This window comes from Malania oleifera, chromosome 6 (assembly GCF_029873635.1).
Source record: "Malania oleifera isolate guangnan ecotype guangnan chromosome 6, ASM2987363v1, whole genome shotgun sequence".
NCBI lineage: Eukaryota > Viridiplantae > Streptophyta > Magnoliopsida > Santalales > Ximeniaceae > Malania > Malania oleifera.
In genome coordinates, this window is record NC_080422.1 from 55,581,472 (window position 1) to 55,603,679 (window position 22,208).

Sequence of the window (22,208 nt, forward strand, 5' to 3'; positions counted from 1 at the left end):
TGGTTACGCTGGGTGTGCCACCCCCCTCCTTCGAACTAGTCCCACGCCTACGCCAACAATGCCCTCCACCTGCGTAGGATGTAAATCGCGAATATGCACTCAGTTGGTAGGGTTCGAACTTGGGTTTATACTATCAAGCGGCCCGCCTTAGTCTCGTCCTTACCACCTGAGCATATGCCCGGGGGCTACATTTTCCATCATTCTTGAATATGGACTAGATGCACATTTACTTGATTCGCCATTAAATTTGGATTTTTTTTTTACTTATTGGATGGAAAAAAGAACTTCATTAACTGAAGAGAGAGAATTACAACAAACAGAGGATACAATATCCTTCTAAAAAACAGAAAACAGTGACAATGAAGCCCCTCTTTGAACAATTCAATTAATTTTTAATTTAGAGGACTTATTACCTGATTAAAGGGTGTTGGAGCCTTCTATTTCCACAGGTGACTTAACTAGATAAGCTAGCACTTCTTTAGTTCAATCTCCTAGGTTATCATATATGAACCATGATGCTACTACAAATGAACCATGATCTGAATCATTTAGCTTTCTTGTTATTAGTCTTCAACTAGAGGACCTCTATCTTTTCTACGCCAACTGAGGATGCAATACAGTTCGTTAGATTACCACTTAACCTGGAAGTTTAAGCTTTAGATTGTAAGGCACAAACATACATCATTCTTTAACACTCCCCCACACGTACAAAGATATACAAACAATAAATAACACCCATTACAGGGAATACAATAACTTTTAAACATCAAACAATAAACACAAGCAGCAAGACTAGAGCCTAGGACCTCCAAGTAACCAACTCTAGTATCCAATGTTTTAAAAGGCATTCATAATGCGCGCCTTGAGGCATTTTTAGCATAAAACGCCCTAAGGCGTAACTTGAAAGGCGTAAATCTTAAAATGCATACGCCTCAAGGGATAAGGCGCACACCTCAAGACAAAAGTCACACCTTTTACGCCTCATATGGGAAGGCATACGCCTTTTGGCAGCAGCTTGATTTTAAAAAAATAAATAAATAAATAATAAAATAAAACAAGTAAACAACGTGATAGGGCTTTGATGAGCATCAAAACCCCCCTCTCTCGACAAAGTTTCTTTCTTCTAAGCTTTCGTCTCTCTCCAAAGACTCCTCCAGCTTCTCATCTCTCTCTGATGAATGGATGTCTCCTTCCAACATATCGTCTCTCTTTGACAACCCCATCGGAGCTCTCGTCTCTTTCCAAGCTTGCGTCTGGCTTCGAAGACTCCTACAGCTTCTCATCTCTCTCTAACGAGTCGATGACCCCTTCCAATCTCTCATCTGCCTCCAACATCTTGTCCCTCTCTGACGACCCATTCAGACCTCTTGTCTCTCTCTAGCGACCCTTTACAGCCTCTCGTCTTCTCCGCAACCCCCTACAGCCTCTCTGCTTCGAGATCTCTTCTCAGTTTGAGGTCTCTCCTCAAACTAATTCGAGTATTCAACTCTCTCTCTCTCTTCCCAGTGTTGTTCGTAGCAGACTCCCACGAGACTCTCTGCCAGTGTCTCTAAAACTCAAGGTAAGCTGCAGCTGCTTTTGATTTGTTTCAGTCTTCACTTTTCATTTTTCAATTTTCATATTAAATTTCCTACTGCAGCTGCTGATTGTTCCTATTCAATAAACAAAAACATGTTTGAAGGTGAATCAAAGGGGAAGAAAAAAATTTTGTTTGGAAATACATAAAATAAGTTGATGGAGAAAATATTTTAGATGCAAATTTAGTGATCAAACTTGCAGTGGCACTATCACAAAATTTAAACATCATTTGGTAGGCACAAGCAAGGGAATGAAACCTTGCCCAAAAGCTCCTCAAAACGTAAAAGTGCAAGATCGCTCTTGAAAAATTCCAAGAAGAGAAGTGCAAAATAAATGATCTTCTTGAAGAGATTGGGATGGGTCCAAGAGGAGGGACTCAAAGTGCTATTTCTCCATCTGTTGGAGATCTTGAGCACAAAGTTGTGGGACTGGCCTTAATCCTAGGGCTAGAGGTCCAATGGATAGGTTTTCATCTTCACTAACCAAACAAGCCACAATAAACTCAAAATGGAAGAAGGAAGAAAGAAATGAAGTGTGTAGGAAAGTTAGCTGTTGTGTGTTCAACAATGCTCTACCATTTAGTTTGATGGATGGCGTATATTGGCGTGTTATGGTGGATAGTATTGCTAATTACGAGCTAGGTTTCAAGCCTCCATCTATGCAAGAGATGAGGACATGGATCCTTAAATATGAAGTGAAAGACATCAATGGCATGTTGAAAGAGCACAAAAAAGCTTGGAAGGAATATGGATGTTCTATCATGGTTGATGGAAGGACTAATGGGTGTTCAAGGGTCTTGATTAATTTCCTTGTGAATAGTCCTACTGATACATGGTTTTTAAAATCCATTGATGCTTCTAATTCTACAAAAAATGGTGATTTGATGTTTAAGTATATGGATGAGGTGCTTAAGGAAGTTGGTAAGGAGAATGTTGTGCATGTGATAACTAATAATGCGAATAACATGATAAATGGTGGAAAGAAGCTCATGGAAAAGAGGGATAAGCTCTATTGGACTCCATGTGCTGCACATTGTTTGAATCTCATGTTGGAGGATATTGCAAAATTGAAGATCCATGCAACCACAATCCTAAAAGCTAAGCAAGTTGTGAAATTTATTTATAATCATTCCTATGTACTTGCAATGATGAGGAAGCATTTCACCAACAAAAAAGAACTCATCTGCACTGCAGCCACGCTTTGCTACTGCATTTTTGACACTTAAAGCATTTACAAACAAAAGCGAGGCCTTCAATCTATGTTCTCTTCAGAGATGTGGTGCACTTCTACATATGCAAAAATGCATAAAGGTATAAGGACTCACTCAATAGTTTTATTTGACCAACATTTTTGGCCTCGCGTGGCTTATGTTATCAAGAGTGTTGTCCGTCTTGTGTGTGTTCTAGGGGAAGTTGATTCTAAAGAAATACCAGCCATGGGGTTTCTCTATGAGTTGATTGATTCGGCAAAGGAAAAAATTGCTCCAATTTTTCCTAGAAATGCCAAGAAGTATGGACCCATTTGGAGAAAAATAGATGATAGATGGAATCCACAACTTCATCACCTTTTACATGCTGCGGGATATTATCTAAATCCCCAATTGCGTTATAAGGAGAACTTCTCTGATTGTGAAGAAGTGAAGAAAGGACTATTTGAATGCATGGATAGAATGTCGAGAGCTAGCTGCAGACATCCAATTGGATTTGTTTGATAATGCACGAGGGGAATTTGGGACTCGAGTGGCTATTGACTCTAGAATGTTGAGAAGCCCGGGTAAAAATAATATTTCAATAAAAATTAGTTAATTAGTAGTACTCTATCCTTGTTTCTTCTTATAGCTTGGAACTTAAATATGTGTTTTTCTTTTGTAGTTGATTGGTGGAAGTGTTTTGGGACAACGACCCTAGAATTGGCGAAGTTTTCTATTCATGCCCTTAGCCTGATATGTAATGCTAGCGGATGTGAGAGAAATTGGAGCACATTTGAGCAGGTTCTTAGTTCTTACAAATGCCATGTTATTATCATTTCACTCAAATATGAAAACATCTTCTAATATCTAAAAATTTAAATGGCTTAAACTCAATTGTAGATTCATACAAAAAAGAGGAATAGATAAGAACACGAGATTAAATGCTCTAGTTTACGTGAAGTACAACACCAAACTGAGGGAGAGAGCCCTAAGAAGAAGACAAAATTATGGTCCAATATTGGTGGCAGAAGTAGCTTTAGATGATGAGTGGATCACTGAGAAGGAAGAACCTATCCTCCCAAAAGATACTTCTTGGTTTGATGATGAAAATGTCCTAGAAGTTGATGCTATTAGAGCTTTGCCCGTGGTAGCTTTTGAAGGAGATGATGCTCAAGCAACACAAGCTTCAAGTAGCTCGCATTCTATAATTCCTAACAAAAGGAAGATTAGTGATTATTGTGAGAACTTGAGTACATACATATAGCCATTTTTGAATCTACTAATTTATAATCCTCCATTTCCCCTAACTCCTAACCTATAGCTTTATTGAACATCTAGGCACCCAAGACAAAGGCAAAAAGGCCAACATTGGCCACAATTGAGGAAGACGATGATGTTGAAGTGAGAGAGGGAGAATTTATAAGTGGAAGAACTCCTACTATAGATGAGTTTGATGAAGATGAGGACTTTGATGAAGACCTTGATAGCTCCCTTTGAACGTTGTTGATTTAGATTTAGATTCTTAGAATCTTGGATGATGAGACATTGTGATGCTTTAATTTGGCTTTTTCTCTTCTTTTTGTAATGTTATGGCTCATGATTATTTTTTAACATGCATTGTTTGAGTTTGTTAGCTAAAATTGGCCTATATGATATTTAAAAATTATGTTTTTATTTTTCTCCATTATTCTAAATTTTTTCTCATTTTTATACTATATGTAAATTTATTTTATTTATTAATTATTTAATAAAATACAGTCCCAAAATGCTTACGCCTCGCCTTACACCTTCGCCTTTTAACATTGCTACTACCATGTTAGATTACCACTTTAGTAAAAGCTTAACGTTGTAAACTTAGAGATAAAGGTAAAGAAGAAAAGAAGAAGAAAGCAAGAGACAAAAGGAGGCAGCAATTTCCTAGAGAGTTACACACAACTTGCCCTCATATATTAATAATAATAAAAGTCTTAGTGAAAAAAACACGCCCACTTACACATATCGACATTTGTTTTCAAAGTCTGGTCCAACATCCCTAGATAGCTTCATGTTAGGATCCATAGGAGTATCAAATGGTATAGCTCCCAACAAACTAGTATCACTTAGCAAGTCCAAGGTATATTTTTGAAGAGATAAACTCAACCCTTTCCTACACCATACAATCTCAATACAAAAAAAGTAACACAGAGTACCACAAAGTCCTTGATTTGAAAGTCATCTTGAAGCCACTTTTTAATATATGCAATCCCACCTACTCTGGTCACTACCAATCAACATAAAATACTAGAAGTACCACATGTGTCTCTTTTTGGCAAACAAAAACCTAAGGATCAGAATAAAACTGGATAATCCAAATGCACGAATCACCACAATAAACTTATCAAACTAGGCTCAAGGAGACTACTTAAGAGAAAACAATGATTTGCTACGAGACTCAACTCTAGATGAAAAAGATGTCCTAGTATGTTTTCCTAATTGACACGCAAAACACTCAACAAGAAATACATTTGAACAAAGGAAAAAACTTGTTGCAATTTAGTGATGGATGACCCAACAAGCATACAAAAGAAACACCATAGGTAGAAATTGAAGAGGTCGTATGACAAGAATTGGATCTACCCCAACCACCATCAAAATAGTATAGACCATCCTTCTCAAGTCCTTTACCATTCCTCTTCTTTGTAGGGAGATCCTAAATAATACAAAAAGGAGTGCCAAAAATTCTAGGTAATTTCTGTGATGCACTTTCCTCTCCCCTCTCTCACTACTGCTCCTTGGCATCATGAATGTCATAAATTATGAAAGGAGGGGATTGCTATCAATCCATTTAGATAAAAGGTTTTCCCATCAATCTGAGACTGGAAAAAGTGGGTAAGGAAGATTTTTTATTGTTCTCGAGCATAATCCGAAACAAAATAAATAGGTAAGGCTTTTTGTGGAAGCAGAAAAATGGTTTTCTATTGGTCTGACTTCGAATATCTGCAGGTTGGCAAGGGGTTTTCGAAGCACTGGATTTGTGAAGTATTGGTTGGCATTTCGACAGACAAAACTTGGGAAATTCTTGGAGATTGGGTTGGGATGGAAGGGAAGACGGTTTTCACTGTTCTTTCCAGGAGGATCAAAAGGTCAGGATTTCCCCAAATGAAATGATTGATGTTGATAGAGATTCACAGAGGGGCAGTCATTCTTGGAGCCAGGTAGTGTTGGTGGAGAAAATGGGGATCTTTAACAAATATTGTAACCTGATGCAGACGCAGCAGCAACATACGATGCAGCAGATGAAGCAACAGGCAAAGCAGCAGATGCAGGCAGAGCAGAAGATGCAGGTGCAGCAGCAGTTTGATCTTCCATTGCCAGTGGGACAACTCCGTAAGGGGACAACAGCTCCAATGATAGAACCGGCTTGGGTTCCATTGGGGCATGGAGATGCGGTGAAGGTGACTCAGGTGCCTCACCATCAATCTGGACTTGGGACATATATTGGGTAATCCATGCTTTTGAGGACTTGAGCTGACCAAGTAAACAGGCCGTAAGTCCAAATGCTTTAAGTGGCGATTTGTCCCAAGTTTTAGCTGAACGGAAGTTGATTAAAAACCAGCAGCCTTTTGAAGCTCATGATAATTTAAATCTTAATGGGCTTCCTGGCCAGGCCCAGAAGTCTAGTTAGCACAAAGAAGGTAATGAGTACCCTATATAATTTAGAGATGAACTGTATAAGCCCGGTACATTCAACTCTGCCCTTCCCCACAGAACAGATTTAACAGTTTTTTGCAGGGAAGGGATTCCAAGCCTTTCATTGCACAATGCAAGAGGATTGGTAGGGTGAAGCCAGCAGCACAACTTTCACCAAGGGTTAGTGGCAATTCAGTTAGTATTGGGAACTCAACTAATCCTTTTTCAGTTCAAGAGGGTTGCTACCAGGACAAGGGGTTGATCAAGAAAGTTGCCCCCAGCATTAGCTGAGGGGCTTGCACAAAGGTTCACAAAGGTGGTTTGGATACCATACAGAGATTGTCTGTTGAGGAAGGGGAAAACTCTTCTAGTCAGGGAAGGAATGTCAAAAAACGTTTATGTTTGCTCGGTGGACGAGCAAAATAATTCTTCCAGGAGGAATTTCCCAAAAAAAATGTAATTGCTTGGATGGAGAGAGGAAGAAATTGAAAAAGGGACAGCGTGAATTAGCAAACTTTAAAGTGTTCAGTGAATTATGAGGACAAAAGCTTAAATAGGGGGTTTCTTGAGTGACTTGTAAGTTATGTCGTTTTATTTTTATTTTAAAGTTTTTTTCTTTTTTTTTTAGTTTCATTTATTTTTATTTTATAGGTTTTTTTAGGATTGCTCGTCCTCTTTTTAATTGTAATTTCCTTTCCTCTCTTATTTCATTTGAGCTCAAGGAAAAATGTTCCCATTTCTTCTTTTACCGTAGATTTAGGCGGTGCTCTACTTTCTTGGGATTTTCATTTTAGGAGAGCCTTGAATGATAGGGAAACTATTGAATTATCTTCCTTGTTCGTTATGTTGAACAATTGTAGGACGTCTTCCGAGGATGATAGTCGATCTTGGTTGTTGGATTCCGCGGGTGTTTTTTTGTGTAAATCTTTCTTTGATTTCTTGGTTGGTACCAATCATTCCCTTCCACCCTACAAAGTAATCTGGAGGTCAAAATCCCCCATAAAATCAAAGCATTTCTTTGGTTAATTGTGCTTAATGGAATTAACACTAATGACTTGCTGCCGATGAGGAGACCTTTAAAAGCTCTATCCCCTGATATATATATATGCTTTGTTTTGATTGTTCAGAATCTGTTTCTCATCTTCTCTTGCATTGCAATTTTGCATGGAAGGTTTGGACTAAGTAATTTATTTTTTTTTGAGAAAGCTGGGTTTGTCCGAGAACAGTGGAGGAACTCTTGGAAATATCTTTTGTGGGGTTTGGAAGGAGGAAGGAAGGTATTGCTTTATGGAATTGTGCTTTATTTGCAGCACTATGGGGCTTGTGGAAGGAAAGCAATCTATGTATTTTTTCAAGGAAGAAGATTCTATATTGGTTGGTGTGGGAGGAAGTGCATTTTAGAGCTTCTTTGTGGTGTGTGGGCAATGGAAATTTTAAGGGAATGTGTTTGACAAATGTTCAGTGGGATTGGAAGTCCCTTCCAAGGGCGCTGATTTGATTTTGCTGTATTTTTTGTGTTTTCTTTTTTTTTTTCTTTTTCTGCTTTGTTTTTCTGGGGATTCTCAGATTTCATTAAGGAGATGTCTTCTCTCCTGGCTGTACATTCTTTCTTTATCTAATGTCGGGGCTAACTAGTTAATAAATGTTGAGTTCCTCTCACATACCCTTCAGAGTGCTATAATATTAACTAATGGGATTTCCTTCTTGGTCATATATGAAAAAACTTCTCATATATGTCAGAAACACGAGTTTGATTTTTGTCTTGTGAGAAGCTTTCACAGAGATCATCCCATACAGCCTTGGCTGGCTGTTCTATGAAACATCATGTTCGCAGCAACTCATGGTTCCATGCTATTCACAACCACACAAGCAATATGTCATTCTCTTGCATCCAATCTTCATAATCCTTAATTCAGAGATAGAGGAGAATGCAGATTGGACTTCCCTTTCACATTAGTATACACACACACAGCCTAAAACCACAATAGATAAGTGGAGGATCCAATCAATTTGATGACTATGATCTGCACGTTAACAGGTCGAAGCTCTCTCTCTCTCTCTCTCCCTCTATAGAGGTCATCAAAATCACCCCCAATACGCTAAAATAACTGCAAACCAGTACCAGGAATGAACATCACAGCAACAAAGCGAAATCAGGCAGCACACAAAGGCACAGAGCAGAACTTCAGACCTTCAAGAGGGCTGCTCTGACCATGGAACGTAAGTTACAATATCCTACGAAGAATTACTTTACCATGCAGAAGTCGGCAGACCACAACAAACACTGCAGGCACTTCATAAACAACCTGGCTGCCGAGCAGCTATAGGTGTGATGCCTGGCAGCAACTAGAACTGAGTGCCAGCAAGAGCAGGAAATAAAGTCATTGAACACCAGTCAAAGCCACCAGCAACTGATACAAGATTGCAGCATTCAATCACGAACACACAACAACATCATGCCACAACTGACCAGTGAACATCAACACAGCAATAGCAGATACCAGAAACAGAGCGTCACATCACATGAGCAAATCACCATGAACACACAGCACCCTACCATGCCGCACAGAAAAACTGATATGAAAAGAGACCTTAAAGAACTTTCAAACCAACCAAAAAATCAGATTTGAGAGATGACTAGGAGAAGATAAGAAGGAAAATGAGAAACAGTGTCAGGAAAAAAAAAACTTTTAAAAGAAAATCAAATTTAGAGGAGATTAATGCTCTGAAACCATGTTGCAAAGTTAGAGATGGAGGAGAGAAGAAGAAATGAAGAGAAGAAGAGATGAAAAGAAGAAGAACGCAAGAGAAAGGAGGTGGCAGTTTCCTGGAGAGTTATGTTCAGCTCCAGGTCTGCCTCTTATATACTAATAATAATAAAATCATAAGGACGAAAATACCCCGACTACAACCAAATTTCTGAGATAACATATTCTCTTCTAACAATTAAATTGTTTGGTTGAGGGCCAACAATATGCATCAAGCTTTAACACAGTTTATATCAGTTCTTGTTGCCCCTAGTTGCTATTACACCACTCCAAAATGCAAGGTCAAGTTTTCTCTAACAGGGGGGGGGGGGGGGGGGGGGGGGGGGGTTCTGATGAGGGATCACCTACAGACAATTCTACGCATAATCTACTCAGAATAAGAAATTATAGATTTGCATTTGTTTGAAAAATCTAGATATCTTACCGATTTTAGTTAATTTAAAGTTATTTTGTATATGTTAACTAATACAGAATTATACTTTGATATTTAATCAATTTGGGGTTGATATATGATATTTGGATATTTTGGGGTTATTTTGTAATTTCTGATTGTTTTATCTTTAGGGTTTACACCTGCATCTTTCTTTTCCCTCCTCATCTTCTCTCCTTTCTTTTTCTATTCCCTTCTCTTTTCTTTTCTTTTTATAATAAAGAGTAAATATAGGGAAAAAAGAAGGTACAATGTGTGGGGCAAGGAGTCCACCAAAAAAACAGAAAAGAAAGAAATAAAAATAAAAAACAAAAAAAACTGAAGATCACACCATGAAACTATATAAAATTAACCAAGAAAACCCCTTTTCAGGCCCCCTCTACATCGTAATTTATCGAACTCTTTAAATTTGCGAAGTTTCTTTGATCCTTCAATTTATGACTTTTGCCACCATCCAAGCAAACCTCATTTCCTCCAATATCACTCAACTTTAATCCAACTTATCCAAAAAATCTTGAGCTTCTAAATCCTCGGGAATTCCCTGCACATGAGTAGGCAATATTCCATCCCTACACTGAATTGTTGACTAAATCATCATTTCCAAACTAGATACTCCCTCCAAACCTTCCAAGGGAGCAGGATGAACATAAGATAAATCCCCTACTTCATCACAAGAATCAGAGGCGCACCCATATTGTTTCCAAATCTCATCCAACAATAACCCCCACCACAGTCAAATTCACTCAAATCTCCTTTTCTTTCCTTTCCTGCACCGGACCTCCTTTATAAGAGGGTCTTCCACTATGCTAAGTTCTCCTCTAGAGTTTCTCCTTAAATGCTTTGTCCCTGTCGCATCAGAATTTTCTCTCTTCTCATCAAACACCTTCCTCATCTCGGCACCCATATAATCTAATTTCCAGCGAGCATACAACTTACTACCCTCAAATCTATCAAAATTCGGACACAAGATATCACCAATCTTCCCCATAATTGCTCCTGGACTTTTACATCTTACCTCCCCATTTTTTGAACACTCTTCCAGCCTAGACACATTTTTAATACCAGAGTCTAATTCTAGCTATGAATCAGAACTATTAATAGTTTGGGTATGTACCAGAGTTTGATCAGGCAAACTTGAAGTTTGGAGTGCTGGACTCTGAATGTGAAGTTTAACCTCCTTCCCATTGCTCATTTCCTGAGATCTAGGGACTGAAATCTGGTCCTCCCTGTTCTTGAAATCTGGCTCTGACTTGTCTGCTTGCCCATTTCCCTGTCCAGCATCCTGGCCTTTGCCATTCACCTTTTGAATAGAACCCAAGTAATGAGAACCTGCCCTAGACTCCTCATTAGAGCCCAACTTAGATAGACCTATGTCTTGGGCTTGCTCAAGTAAATGGCCCAGTTTATATAAAGAAGAAATACCCTTCTTATCAATTAGTTAGGCACAGTCCAAAACAAGAATCATACCTCCTGGCCCATATCTCTATGCTTCATCCCCCCTGAAAGCAGCCCTGGCAACATCTGAAACAAACGAGTCCTCCATCGGAACCCTAGCTTCCTTCTCAGGCAAACCTGACTGGTGGAAGATTGCAGCCTTCGGAGGTTGCTGACTGTTTGATGACTGGTTGGCTATGGTTGGTTCTGGCAGATTAATGGTGACTGCTGCTGACTTCGGAAGCTCAGCCTTGTTCATCTGAACTACATCGCCACACCTACAACACCTATCCTCCTCAACAACCGCCATAACTGGATCCCCAGAGAGGGCTTGACGATGGCGACCCTCACCTCCGTCTATATTACCTTCCGCATGACCTACCTACACGATCTGAAACATGGATGACCATCTGCAACCACAACAACCAAATCAACCAAATCTTTTCATAACTCCTCCACTAAGTCGCAGAAAACACTCACGAAGCTTCTCCATCCCTCACCTTTTGCCCCACCAGGAATGAACACAGAATATCTCCTACAATTCCAACCCAACCCTAACTCCAGGAACTTTCCCACCTTCATCCACCTAATCGACAACCAACAGTTTTTAATACCCTAGAGAAAACTCCAAAAACCCCTCTCCATCCAACCAAAAACCAACAATCCTTCAACAAACCACAAAACAGCCTCTTCCGATAACCTAACCCATCTGTTATGACCATCATTCTTCTCGACCACGAGCAAAGATGATCTCCCCTCACCCTTGTCTAGACGCAGATTGAAGGATTTTCCTTCGATATGAATCGCTAGGCTCATCATAACCTAAACCAATCTTCATCACAGCAAACGCACAATAGGGGGAGAGGAAGAGTATCGCGAGGAGGAGAGAGAGAGAGAGAGATGAATAGGGCCATCTATAACTTTATGATTCCATATTCCCTTTTCCCTATCTTTGTCTGGAACCACTCACACTGATAGGAATCCTTCATTTCAAAAGGAGATCTTCTATTCTCTTCGCTTATCTTCCTATTTTCTCTATAATCCATCAATTTCTACAAAGTTTTGTATTTCTTCTTGGCACTCCTACAACAATTCACCAAGCACAGTTGAAGAACAACCCATTATAATTATTTTATAAAAAGGCAGCAACAAAGCAACAGTTGTGCATTTTGTTTCTTGTGGTTTCAGATCATTTCCAGTGCATTAGTTTTCCAGAAAAATCAATTATCATTGTTACAGAAAATGAAAGCATGCAGAATGAAAAATCCCAGCCATTAAGTGCAAACTCAGAAGACGTCATCATCATTGCGATTAGATGATCAGACAAGAAACGCAATGATTATCCAATCTAACTGAAGAAACATAAAAATCTACAAACCATATAAGGCAGAGTAGATGTAATATAAAATTATAAACCGTTTTTATAACTGCAGTATCAGGCGAGAGCACAGAGGCACATTTTAAATTTACCTGCTTATGTCCTCCTGAACCGAGATGTGGTGTTGCAAATGTTATGAAGTTCATGGGTTCCAACCCAGCGATACTAGCATCAAAAGGCTGCTCAAGGAGTTGTGTCAAATGATTTGAATCATCTTCACCTAAGCAATTCCTAATAAGACCTGAGGCTTTCACTTTAAGATTATGTTCGTACAGCCTCCCTATAGCATATCTTGCAACAAGGCCACCCAAAGAATGAGCCACAAAAGAGATTTTTCGCACTTCAGGCCTACGTTTAACAACAGCCCGCACCTGCATAAAATCAGGTGACATTCGTACAAAAATTAAGACTCCAATAAATTTGGGATGAAGTTTACTAATTTAACGCAAGCTATAAATATAAGGATAAATTTGCTATTACCGAAATACCTCATCAGCTAATCTCTCACCCATCAAATCAACACCATCAAAAGTTAATCTTGAGTAGTTGCATTCACTGCCTGTTCAAAAAAATGTTAAAAATATTTTTGATGGTTGGACAAAATAAACAGACATCCCATTAGTCAAAAAGACTACATGCTGTATGTGACTTACATACAAACTGTAAGAAGACAATAAATTGTAGAGTTGATAAGGTCTAATAATGCAAATCGTCTTCCAATAAAGAAAAAGAAAAGAAAGCAAGAATAATATCTGATTGGAGAGGCAATGTCTTCAAAGATTATCAAGGATTGTCAATGTAAGTAATCAACTTCAACAAAACAGAGCAGGGTTTATTTAATGTTCCAATGATAACACAGTTTCATTCAAAGTACTTGTTAATGGTGTCCCTTCCTATCCCTTCCACCCCAAGAGAGGCCTCAAGAAGTGGGACCTCTATCCCATACATTTACACTCTTTGAGCTAATGCCCTCTCCTTTATTTTATGAATTTATCTCAAGCAAACTCTAATCTCAGTTGTCCAGTCATCTCTATGTGTCAAAATCCAACTCTTTTAATCAAGTGATGTTCACAAACAATATTTCCATATTTTTTTAAAACAAATTTTGAGAGTTGTGCATTTTTTAAAATTCTAAAAACCATTTAGTTATGCAAAACAGTTTTCCTTTTCCATTTTAGTTTTCCAAAGAATTACAAAAAAAAAAAAAGTTAACTAATTTTTCAATTTTTCAACATCAGTAAAATAAAATTAAAAAAAAAAAACAACAACAACAATAATAAAAAGTTTTGGCACTATTTTCCTGAAGAAATAGTTTAAATAATTACAGAAGTGCCATCTTGTTTTCCAATTTTCTAAATTTATACAGAAAAGCTGGAAAACATCTTTTAATTATTTTCTAGATTTCTAACTTTTTACTTTCCATAAGCTAGCATGGAATTTGGATCTTATGCTTTGATTTGTGCAGATTATGTATTGAGTTTCTTCCAATTCCACACAAATCCAAATCCAAGCCCCAAAATCCATTTATCTTGAATACTATATATAATTTTTGGAAAACTGAAAAATGTGTTGTCTTTCTGGAATCTACAAATAAAAAGTGAAAAACTATTTTGCACAAGTAAACAAACTGTTTATTATCTGACTTTTTAATACGAATCTTAAAAACTAAAAATAAGCTGAATTTTTTATAATTCTTTGGAAAACAAAAAATGTTTCCCACAACTGAACAGGCCCCTTTTTTTTCCATAAGTGCAATAGTGGCAAGACAAGTTACCAATGTCAATAAATCTGAAATTCTGTTCAGTCCTTACACTCCAAAATTTCAATGATTCTTTTACAGAAATTTGAGGTAGTCACAAAAGCTGAGGAAGCAGTTCTACGGCTTCATTTGGGAATTCCAATGGCAAGGTGCAAAGACAAAGATTCCCATAGTCTCCCAAAAGATAGAATCTCTGTGAAGTTCCAAAGCTTGAAAATAAAAGCCCTTTCTCAGGCAGGCAGCGCTGTTCTCATTAAATCTATTCTCAAAGCTCTCTAGTATGTATTATGTCAGGCTTTAAACTTAGTATCAGGGCTTTGGATGAAATTTTTTCAAAATTCTGTTGGGACCACAGAAAACTAGAACCAAAAGATCATAGATTAAATTAGACTGCTCTTTGTAGACATGGGAGACTACGAGGTTTGGGGCTCAGAAGGACTGCTACCTCTAAACAAGCTTTGCTAACTCAGTGAGGCTTGAGGATCACTTGGATACAGTAAATGGGTTTACATGTTAAGGTCAAAGGAGGAGAGCTAGCATCCAAGGTATACAACTAGGTCAGAGCTGAAAGGATTTGATCAAGAGAAAGAAATTGACTTTAATGATATCTTCTCACCTATGGTTAAGATGTCTTTTATCTGGGTTGTTCTTGGTTTGATGGCAGGCATGAATTTAGAGATTGACTGAATTGTGCTCAATTTGTGTTCATTAAAGATACACAAATTTTGGATGTCGTGCTTGTGGCTAATAAGCTAATCGAGGATGTGAGGAGGGGAGTTTATCTTTAAGTTTTATTTTGGGAAAGCTTATGATATGGTGAGCTAGGTTTTCTCTGATAGAGTTACAATTAGGAAAGGTTTTGGGGCTATATAAATGAAGTGGAGAAGAGGTTGCTTGAGTTCAATCAATTTGTCAATCATCATCAATGGTCAGCCGAAAGGATGGTTCATGGCCTCCTAGGGGCTTGGGCAAGGGGATTCATTGTCTCCGCTTTTGTGTACCCTTGTGGCAAATGTTTTCAGTGGGATGCTCAGGCACACCCACGATATGAGGATAATTAGAGGTCTTCCAGTAGGGAGGGAGGAGGTTGAGGTGTCAAGTCTCCAGTTCACTTATGTACCATGCCATTTCTTGAGGATAATGATGTGATTTTCCAAAAGCCAATTATTTTGTAGAAAATCTTCAAAAAAAATTTGGGTTTAAAGATCAACTTGTCCAAGAGTGGGTTAGCAAGCATTAATATGGAGGATAAGGTTGCTGGGAGCTTTAAGGATTTAGCGGGGTTAAGAGAAACTTGTTGAAATTTTAACTATAGAATGAAATTTCCTTGGAATTTGAATGTGAGATTTAGATGCAAAAGTGAAATTTCCCTATTAATTTATCTTTTTTTTATTGAAACAAAATATTACTAACAAACCTTTTAAATTATACATCCATATCCCCCATAGACCTGCAAATATGCCACACTTCCATAAAGCTGCCCTATCCTTCCTTCTTCTAAAGCCTGTAAAAAGAAATGGATAACAAGTCTTCCAATGAAGGAGGACATACCAGGCTCTCTCCCACAATACCAAAAAGCTTATTCCAGATCCTCCAAGCAAATTCACAGTGCAAAAGAAGATTCTGTCTTGGAGTTCTTTTAACAGAAAACACATACATCAGGAGAGAGCGTTCAGAGGTCTCCTGAATTGCAACAAGTTATTACTTATTAGTATTTATTCTATTAAGCACAACCAAGTGAAAGCCTTCATTTTTGGGGGAGCCTTGGCCTTCCAAATAATATGAAGTGGAAAGAAGAATTAGAACCAATCAAGAATTCAAAAAAAAAATCAAGAATACACTACTGACTCATCCAAAGACCAAGAACAAGCATCCCTCCCCAAAGAAAGGTTACTCCCATTCAACAAAGATAACAATGAAGACAACTCCACCATCTCCCTATCATTAAGAGGTCTCCTAAAATGGAGATTCCAGAAGATCAAGGGGCTACCCAAATCCCTAACAAAGAAAGATATGGCTCTATTTTGCCCAAAGATCAGATAAAAGAGACAAGGGAAAGAAGTGGAAAAGGGTGTGTTTCCCAACCAAGGGTCTTTCCAGAATTAGATACAAGAACCCCTCCCCCCTCAAGTTTAGTTTAAGGGGTGAAAGAAGGATAAATCTAAGAAATGGACTTCCACAAACTACCAAGAGAACATCTTAAATTAACATTGGTATCCCACCCATTCTCATCCAACCTGAAATTGCTTCTTATTACTCTATGCCAAAGAGACAATTCTTCTAAAGGGAAGCGCCATAGCCATTTAGCTAAAAAAGTCGTGTTTAACACCAACTTACCTAGACCCAGCCCTCCCTCCTTCCCAGACCTATAGATCTCTTCCCATCCTACAAAATGTTCCTTGTGACCCACATCAGACCACAAAATGTCTCTCATAATTCTCTCAAGCTTGTTAGCAATCCCCATCGGAATATTAAAACCAGACAAGAAATATAACAGAATGCTAGAAAGACAAGCCTGAATCAGGGTTATTCTTCCCCTAAAAGATAAAAGAGCCCCCTTTTCATCAATATAATCTCTTCATCACCCTCTCAACTACAGGATTCCAAAAATCCGTAGCATTACAATGACCCCCCAAAAGAACCTTAAGTCAATGGCCAATCCAAAATACCACACCCCACTTCATTAGCCCATGCCCTAACACGCTCTACGGGCACATTTAAAGTTTCTAATCCACTCTTCCCCATGTTAATTTAAAGACTAGACACCCTTTATAAAATTTGAAGAACACCCAAAATTCTCCTTAAAAGACGGGCTATGATCATCAAGGGAAAAAATGGTATCACCAGAAAACTAGAGATAAGAAACCACCACTCCCCCCTCCCTACTTCTAAACCTTTAACCACCCCCCCCCCCCCCCGGTCCTTCACAACACTATCCACCATCCTACTCAACACATCAGCTACAAGGACGAATAAAAAAGGGGATAATGGGTCACACGCTAAACCAAGATTTCAATTCGCCATTCACAATCACTAAGAACCACACATTAAGCAAGCAACCCCTAATCCAACAACACCAATGCTCATCAAAATCCTTTCTCGTCAGGACTTTATCCAAGATGCTCCAAATCACTCTATCACAGGCTTTCTTAAAATCTAATTTAAAAACGGACCCCCTCTTATTAATGTTATAAATATTCTCCATCACTTCATTGGCCAATAGAATAGCATCTATTATCCCCCCCCCCCCCCCCAAAAAAAAAAATAAACGCACTTTGGGGCCTAGAAATAATATCAGCACATACTACACTCAACCTATTACCTAAAGCTTTAGTGATAATCTCACAAGCTAGAGACAAGGCTAATAGGTCTAAAATCCTCAACCTCAGTAGATCTTTATTTTTTAGGCATCAAAGTTATAAAATAGGAATTGATGCTTTTGCTCAAAGTCTCATTACCAAAAAATCTAGTAAAAACTTTCAGCAAATCGGCCTTAACAACCTCCCAACAATCTTGGAAAAGGCAATGTTAAAACCATCCAAGTCTAGGGCCTTACACCTTTCCATCCCAAAAACCACCCCCCTCACTTCCTCCTCATCAAACAGGCTCTCTAACCAACTCTTTTGAACAGCAGTTATAGGATTCTAATTTAACCCCTCAAACATTAGTCTACAATGGTCCTTCTCCAAATACAAATTCTAAAAGAAGTTAGTAATAATGGAAGCAATTTCACCTTGGTCATTGGTAACTATCCCAACCCCCCCCCCCCCCCCATCTACCTCCCTAATCAAATTTTTATTCTTATTACCATCTTCCAGCTTGTGAAAGAAGAGGTACAAATATACAATCACCATCTTTAACCCCTTTTTTATAGTAAAAGAATGTATATTAGATAGCAAGAAGAGAAGGTACGGCGTGTAGTCCACCATATAATAACACTCTCTAAAGGAAGAATGCAAAAACAAAAAACAAATACAAATACCAAAAAAAAAAAAAGCACAACATCCCAAACCAAAATTAACCAAGAAACCCCCTTTTCAAACCCTTTACATCATAGTTTATCAAACTCTTCAAATTCGCTAATTCCCTTTGACCCTTCATCTTTGGACTCTTGCCACCATCCAAATGCACTTCATTCCCTTAAGTCCCTCTAGGTGGGCTCAGCTACATGAATCCTTTTCTGCCAATTCACATGATCGAGAGCATTTTCCTCTACCAAATTAAGAGCGATTAAATCCTTCCTCACTACCTCATTCCAAGTAATTTCAGACCTATCCCTATCCCTTTTCATTCCAAAAATAATAACTAACTCACTCCTCTTCACAAATGCGCTACTAGATCTGCGTTTCAAATGCCCAAACCATCTAAGCCGCCTCTCTCTCATCTTATATTCGTCCAGTGCCATACCTAGATTATTATGTATATGCTCGTTCCTTAATTTATCTTTCAATGCTATACCACTCATCCATATTAATATTCGCATTTTGGCAATTTTTACTTTTTGTATATGTTGTTTCTTAATTGCCCAACATTCAGAACCATAAAACATAGCTAGCCTTATAATCGTCTTACGGAACTTTCCTTTTGCTTTTAAGGGTATTCTACGATCACACAACACTCCTGACGCGCTCCTCCATTTTACCCAACCTGCTTTGATTCTATGTATTACATCCTCTTCAATTTCACCTTCCATTTGCATAATAGATCCAAGATATGAAAATCTACAAGTGCTATTAATTTCTTGATTATCAAGTTCAATCTTTTATCTATTACTTCTTACGTTACTAAAATTATATTTCATATATTCTATCTTATTCCTACTTATCCTAAAACTTTAGACTCTAAAGAAGTTCTTCTATCTTATTCCTACTTATCCTAAAACTTTAGACTCTAAAGAAGTTCTCCAAAATTCAAAGTAAGATTCCACTTCGCTCCAACTTTCATCAATCAAGACAATATCATCTGCAAACAACATACGCCAAGGGATCCTTTTTTGTATACTCCTAGTGAGTTCATCAATCACTGAAGTAAAAAGATAAGGATTCAAAGTAAAACCTTGATGCACACCTATTGTGATTGGAAAATCTCTAGGTTCCCCTCCTACAATCCTAACGCTAGTCATTACTCTATCATACATATCCTTAATGACTTCAGTAAATCTATTGCATACCTCCTTCTTTTCTAAGACCCACCAAAGAATGTCCCTAGGTACTTTATCATATGATTTCTCTATGTCAATAAAAACCATATGAAAGTCCCTCTCTTTTCCCTAAACTTTTCCATTATTCTAATTCCCTCTTTTTTTCCTAAACTTTTCCATTATTCTTCCTAAAAGATAAATAGCTTCTATTGTTGATCTCCCAGGCATAAAACCAAATTGATTCTCTAAAACACTCGTTTTTAGCCTTATTCTTTGTTCAATTATCCTTTCTCAAAGTTTCATCATATGACTTATAATCTTACTTCCGCAATATTTCTTACAATTTTGAATATCGCCTTTGTTTTTGTATAAAGGTATTAATGTGCTTTTCCTCCATTCCTCTAGCATGTGCTTAGTTTTTAGAATAATGTTGGATAGATTAGTTAAACATATACTTCCCTTACCCCTAAACATTTCCAAATTTCAATGGGGATGCTATCCAATCCTATTGATTTCCCACTTTTCATCTTCTTTACAGCAATTTAACTTCAAGGACTCTAATTTTGGGAAAAAATATCCTATTTCTAAAATTTTCTTCATTTGTCACTCCAAGTTCAATTTTCATTTTAGTTTTCATTAAACAAATTATTAGAGTATCTCCGCCACCTCTCTTTTATGTCTTCTTCTCTAGTTATGGAATTATCATTCTCATTCTTTATACATTTTACATTACCTAAATCTCTATATCTTCTTTCTCTAGCTCTAGCAAGTTTAAATATTACCTTAGGGGGGAATTGCACGTAAGAAAAGGGAGAATCTTCATGGACTGCGTATGTGATGTAAACTATAATGGAATGCTTTCTTTGAGTGGGCCGAATGAAACTATCTAAAATGGCTTTGACAAAATCCCAGTTGAAGTCTTATCTACTGTGAATGCATCTGAATGAATACCTAAATCTCTGCATTTTCTTTCTCTAGCTCTAGCAAGTTTAGCAATGTCCCTTTCTCCTTCTTTTGCATCCAGTCTATTATATAAAGTATCATAAGCTCTATGTTTAGCTTCACTAATAGCCTTTTCTGCATTTTTTCATGCCACTTTATACTTTTCAAGGTTTTCTATATTTCTACAACAATTCCATATTTTATACAAGTTTCTTTTGTCTTAACGCCTTTTTGGGCTTCTTGATCCCATCACCAATTTTCTTTACTACCCGATTATCTTGCTTTGGACTCACCTAAAATCTCTTTTGCTATATTTATGATAGAGTTAGTCATCTCATTCCAAACAGTATTTTGCATCCACCTTACCCCCTATTGTCCAATCACACTATTTGATCATTTTATCTTTGGATTTTACTATATTTTCTCCCTTCAAACTCCACCACGTAGTCCTCTTGTGTTGACTTACGTTACTTCTTCTCTTCCATCTTTTAATATGTATATCTAATACTGAAGACTCTATGTTGTGTAGCCCAACTTTCATCTAGAAAAACTTTACAATCATTACAAGATAAACAATCCTCCTTCCTAGTTAAGAAGAAATCTATTTGGCTTTTATCTTGTGTAGCCAAACTTTCACCTGGCTTTTTCAATCTTCAAGTGGGTGTATTTTACTGATTTTCAATGTGTAGAAAACTTCGCTGAGTTGATTGTCATTCCCTTTTCCTTTTTCCTTCTAAAATTTTACAGGGTGCCTTAGATCTTCCTTCTATATCTCTTTCTTCTCTCCTTAATATCCCTTCCTTCACCCTAAAGAAGGCCCCATATATAGACAACGATAATACCTGCATGATGATACCTGCATGATGACCTATCATCTCCCCAATGACTGTAATGGACAAGCCATGTGAACGATGAAGATATTTTGAAACAAATGGAGAGAAACTAGAATACCAAACATGGTTTTAAATAACAGCCGCGACCGTTACTTAACGCCATTAATAACGGTTTTTTGGGCTACCGATACCGTTGCACACCGCGAAATCGGTGGGAAGAAAAATCACCACAACCGTTACGTAAAGACCGCTACGACTGTTACGTAACCGCTTCAAGACTGTTGCACCAAAAAATTTATTTTCTTTTTTACTTTTTCTTCTCACTTTTTCTCTCTCTTTCATAAATCATTCTCAATATACCATATGGCGAGAGGGGGGAAAGATTATAATGAGGATGACAGTGATACAAAATTTAATATTTCTTTAAATACTCACAAGAGATGCATTAATTAACAATTTGAAAATACTAACTCGTTAGGAAAATATTTTATTTTGATAATATTAGTAATGTGATATTTATGATATATATTTTTCGACTTCAACCTTCTTTCTTTTCTAGCTATTTTATATTTGTATCATTTATATGTCTTATGTGTCTAATAGATTAATGGAGTGTATAATGTATTTTGTTTTATTAATTAATTTAGCACACATAAGAATTTATCACAAATAAGAACAATGAGAAGTATAAATACGCACGCACACACGTAATTTTTCTATCAATGGTGGTTTAAAACATAAGTAAACTTGTTGCCCTTACCAAATAACTTAGTTACTCAAACTAAAGGATCCAAAATACACTAAAACTCTTTCTAAGAAGGGCTAAAAGCTTAAAACATGCAAGTACGATAATATGCACAAGGTTTTGCGTGCTTCAAAAAAATTCACGGCCATTACATCCGCTTCCCATTATGTAACATCCGCTACTCCCGCTTCCCGTTACACCCGTTACCGTTACGTTACGCTACCCTCTACCCCAATCCAAAGCACTATTCCATGTGCCTTTTTTTGCAAATAGTAATCAAATGTGGTAAGGTAGAAAGCAACATTACCCAAAACATGACCGGTAACACTTCTCACCCACATAA

The 22,208-nt window shown here is 37.6% G+C and overlaps 1 protein-coding gene across 13 annotated transcripts in view; it reads right to left on the reverse strand.

Annotated features, from left to right (window-relative positions):
• LOC131157114 (uncharacterized) overlaps window positions 1-22,208 on the reverse strand; it is a 103,890-nt gene that overhangs the window by 63,274 nt on the left and 18,408 nt on the right. For all 13 annotated transcript variants that reach the window (XR_009137220.1, XR_009137224.1, XR_009137226.1 and 10 more), the window contains exons 3-4: window positions 12,935-13,005; window positions 12,539-12,817 (exon numbers count right to left, since the gene is read on the reverse strand). Coding sequence is in view for 4 of the 13 variants with exons in the window: in XM_058111010.1 (XP_057966993.1) it covers window positions 12,539-12,817; window positions 12,935-13,005 (350 nt within the window). In the remaining 9 variants the exon portion in view is untranslated. The remainder of the gene's footprint in view (window positions 1-12,538; window positions 12,818-12,934; window positions 13,006-22,208) is intronic.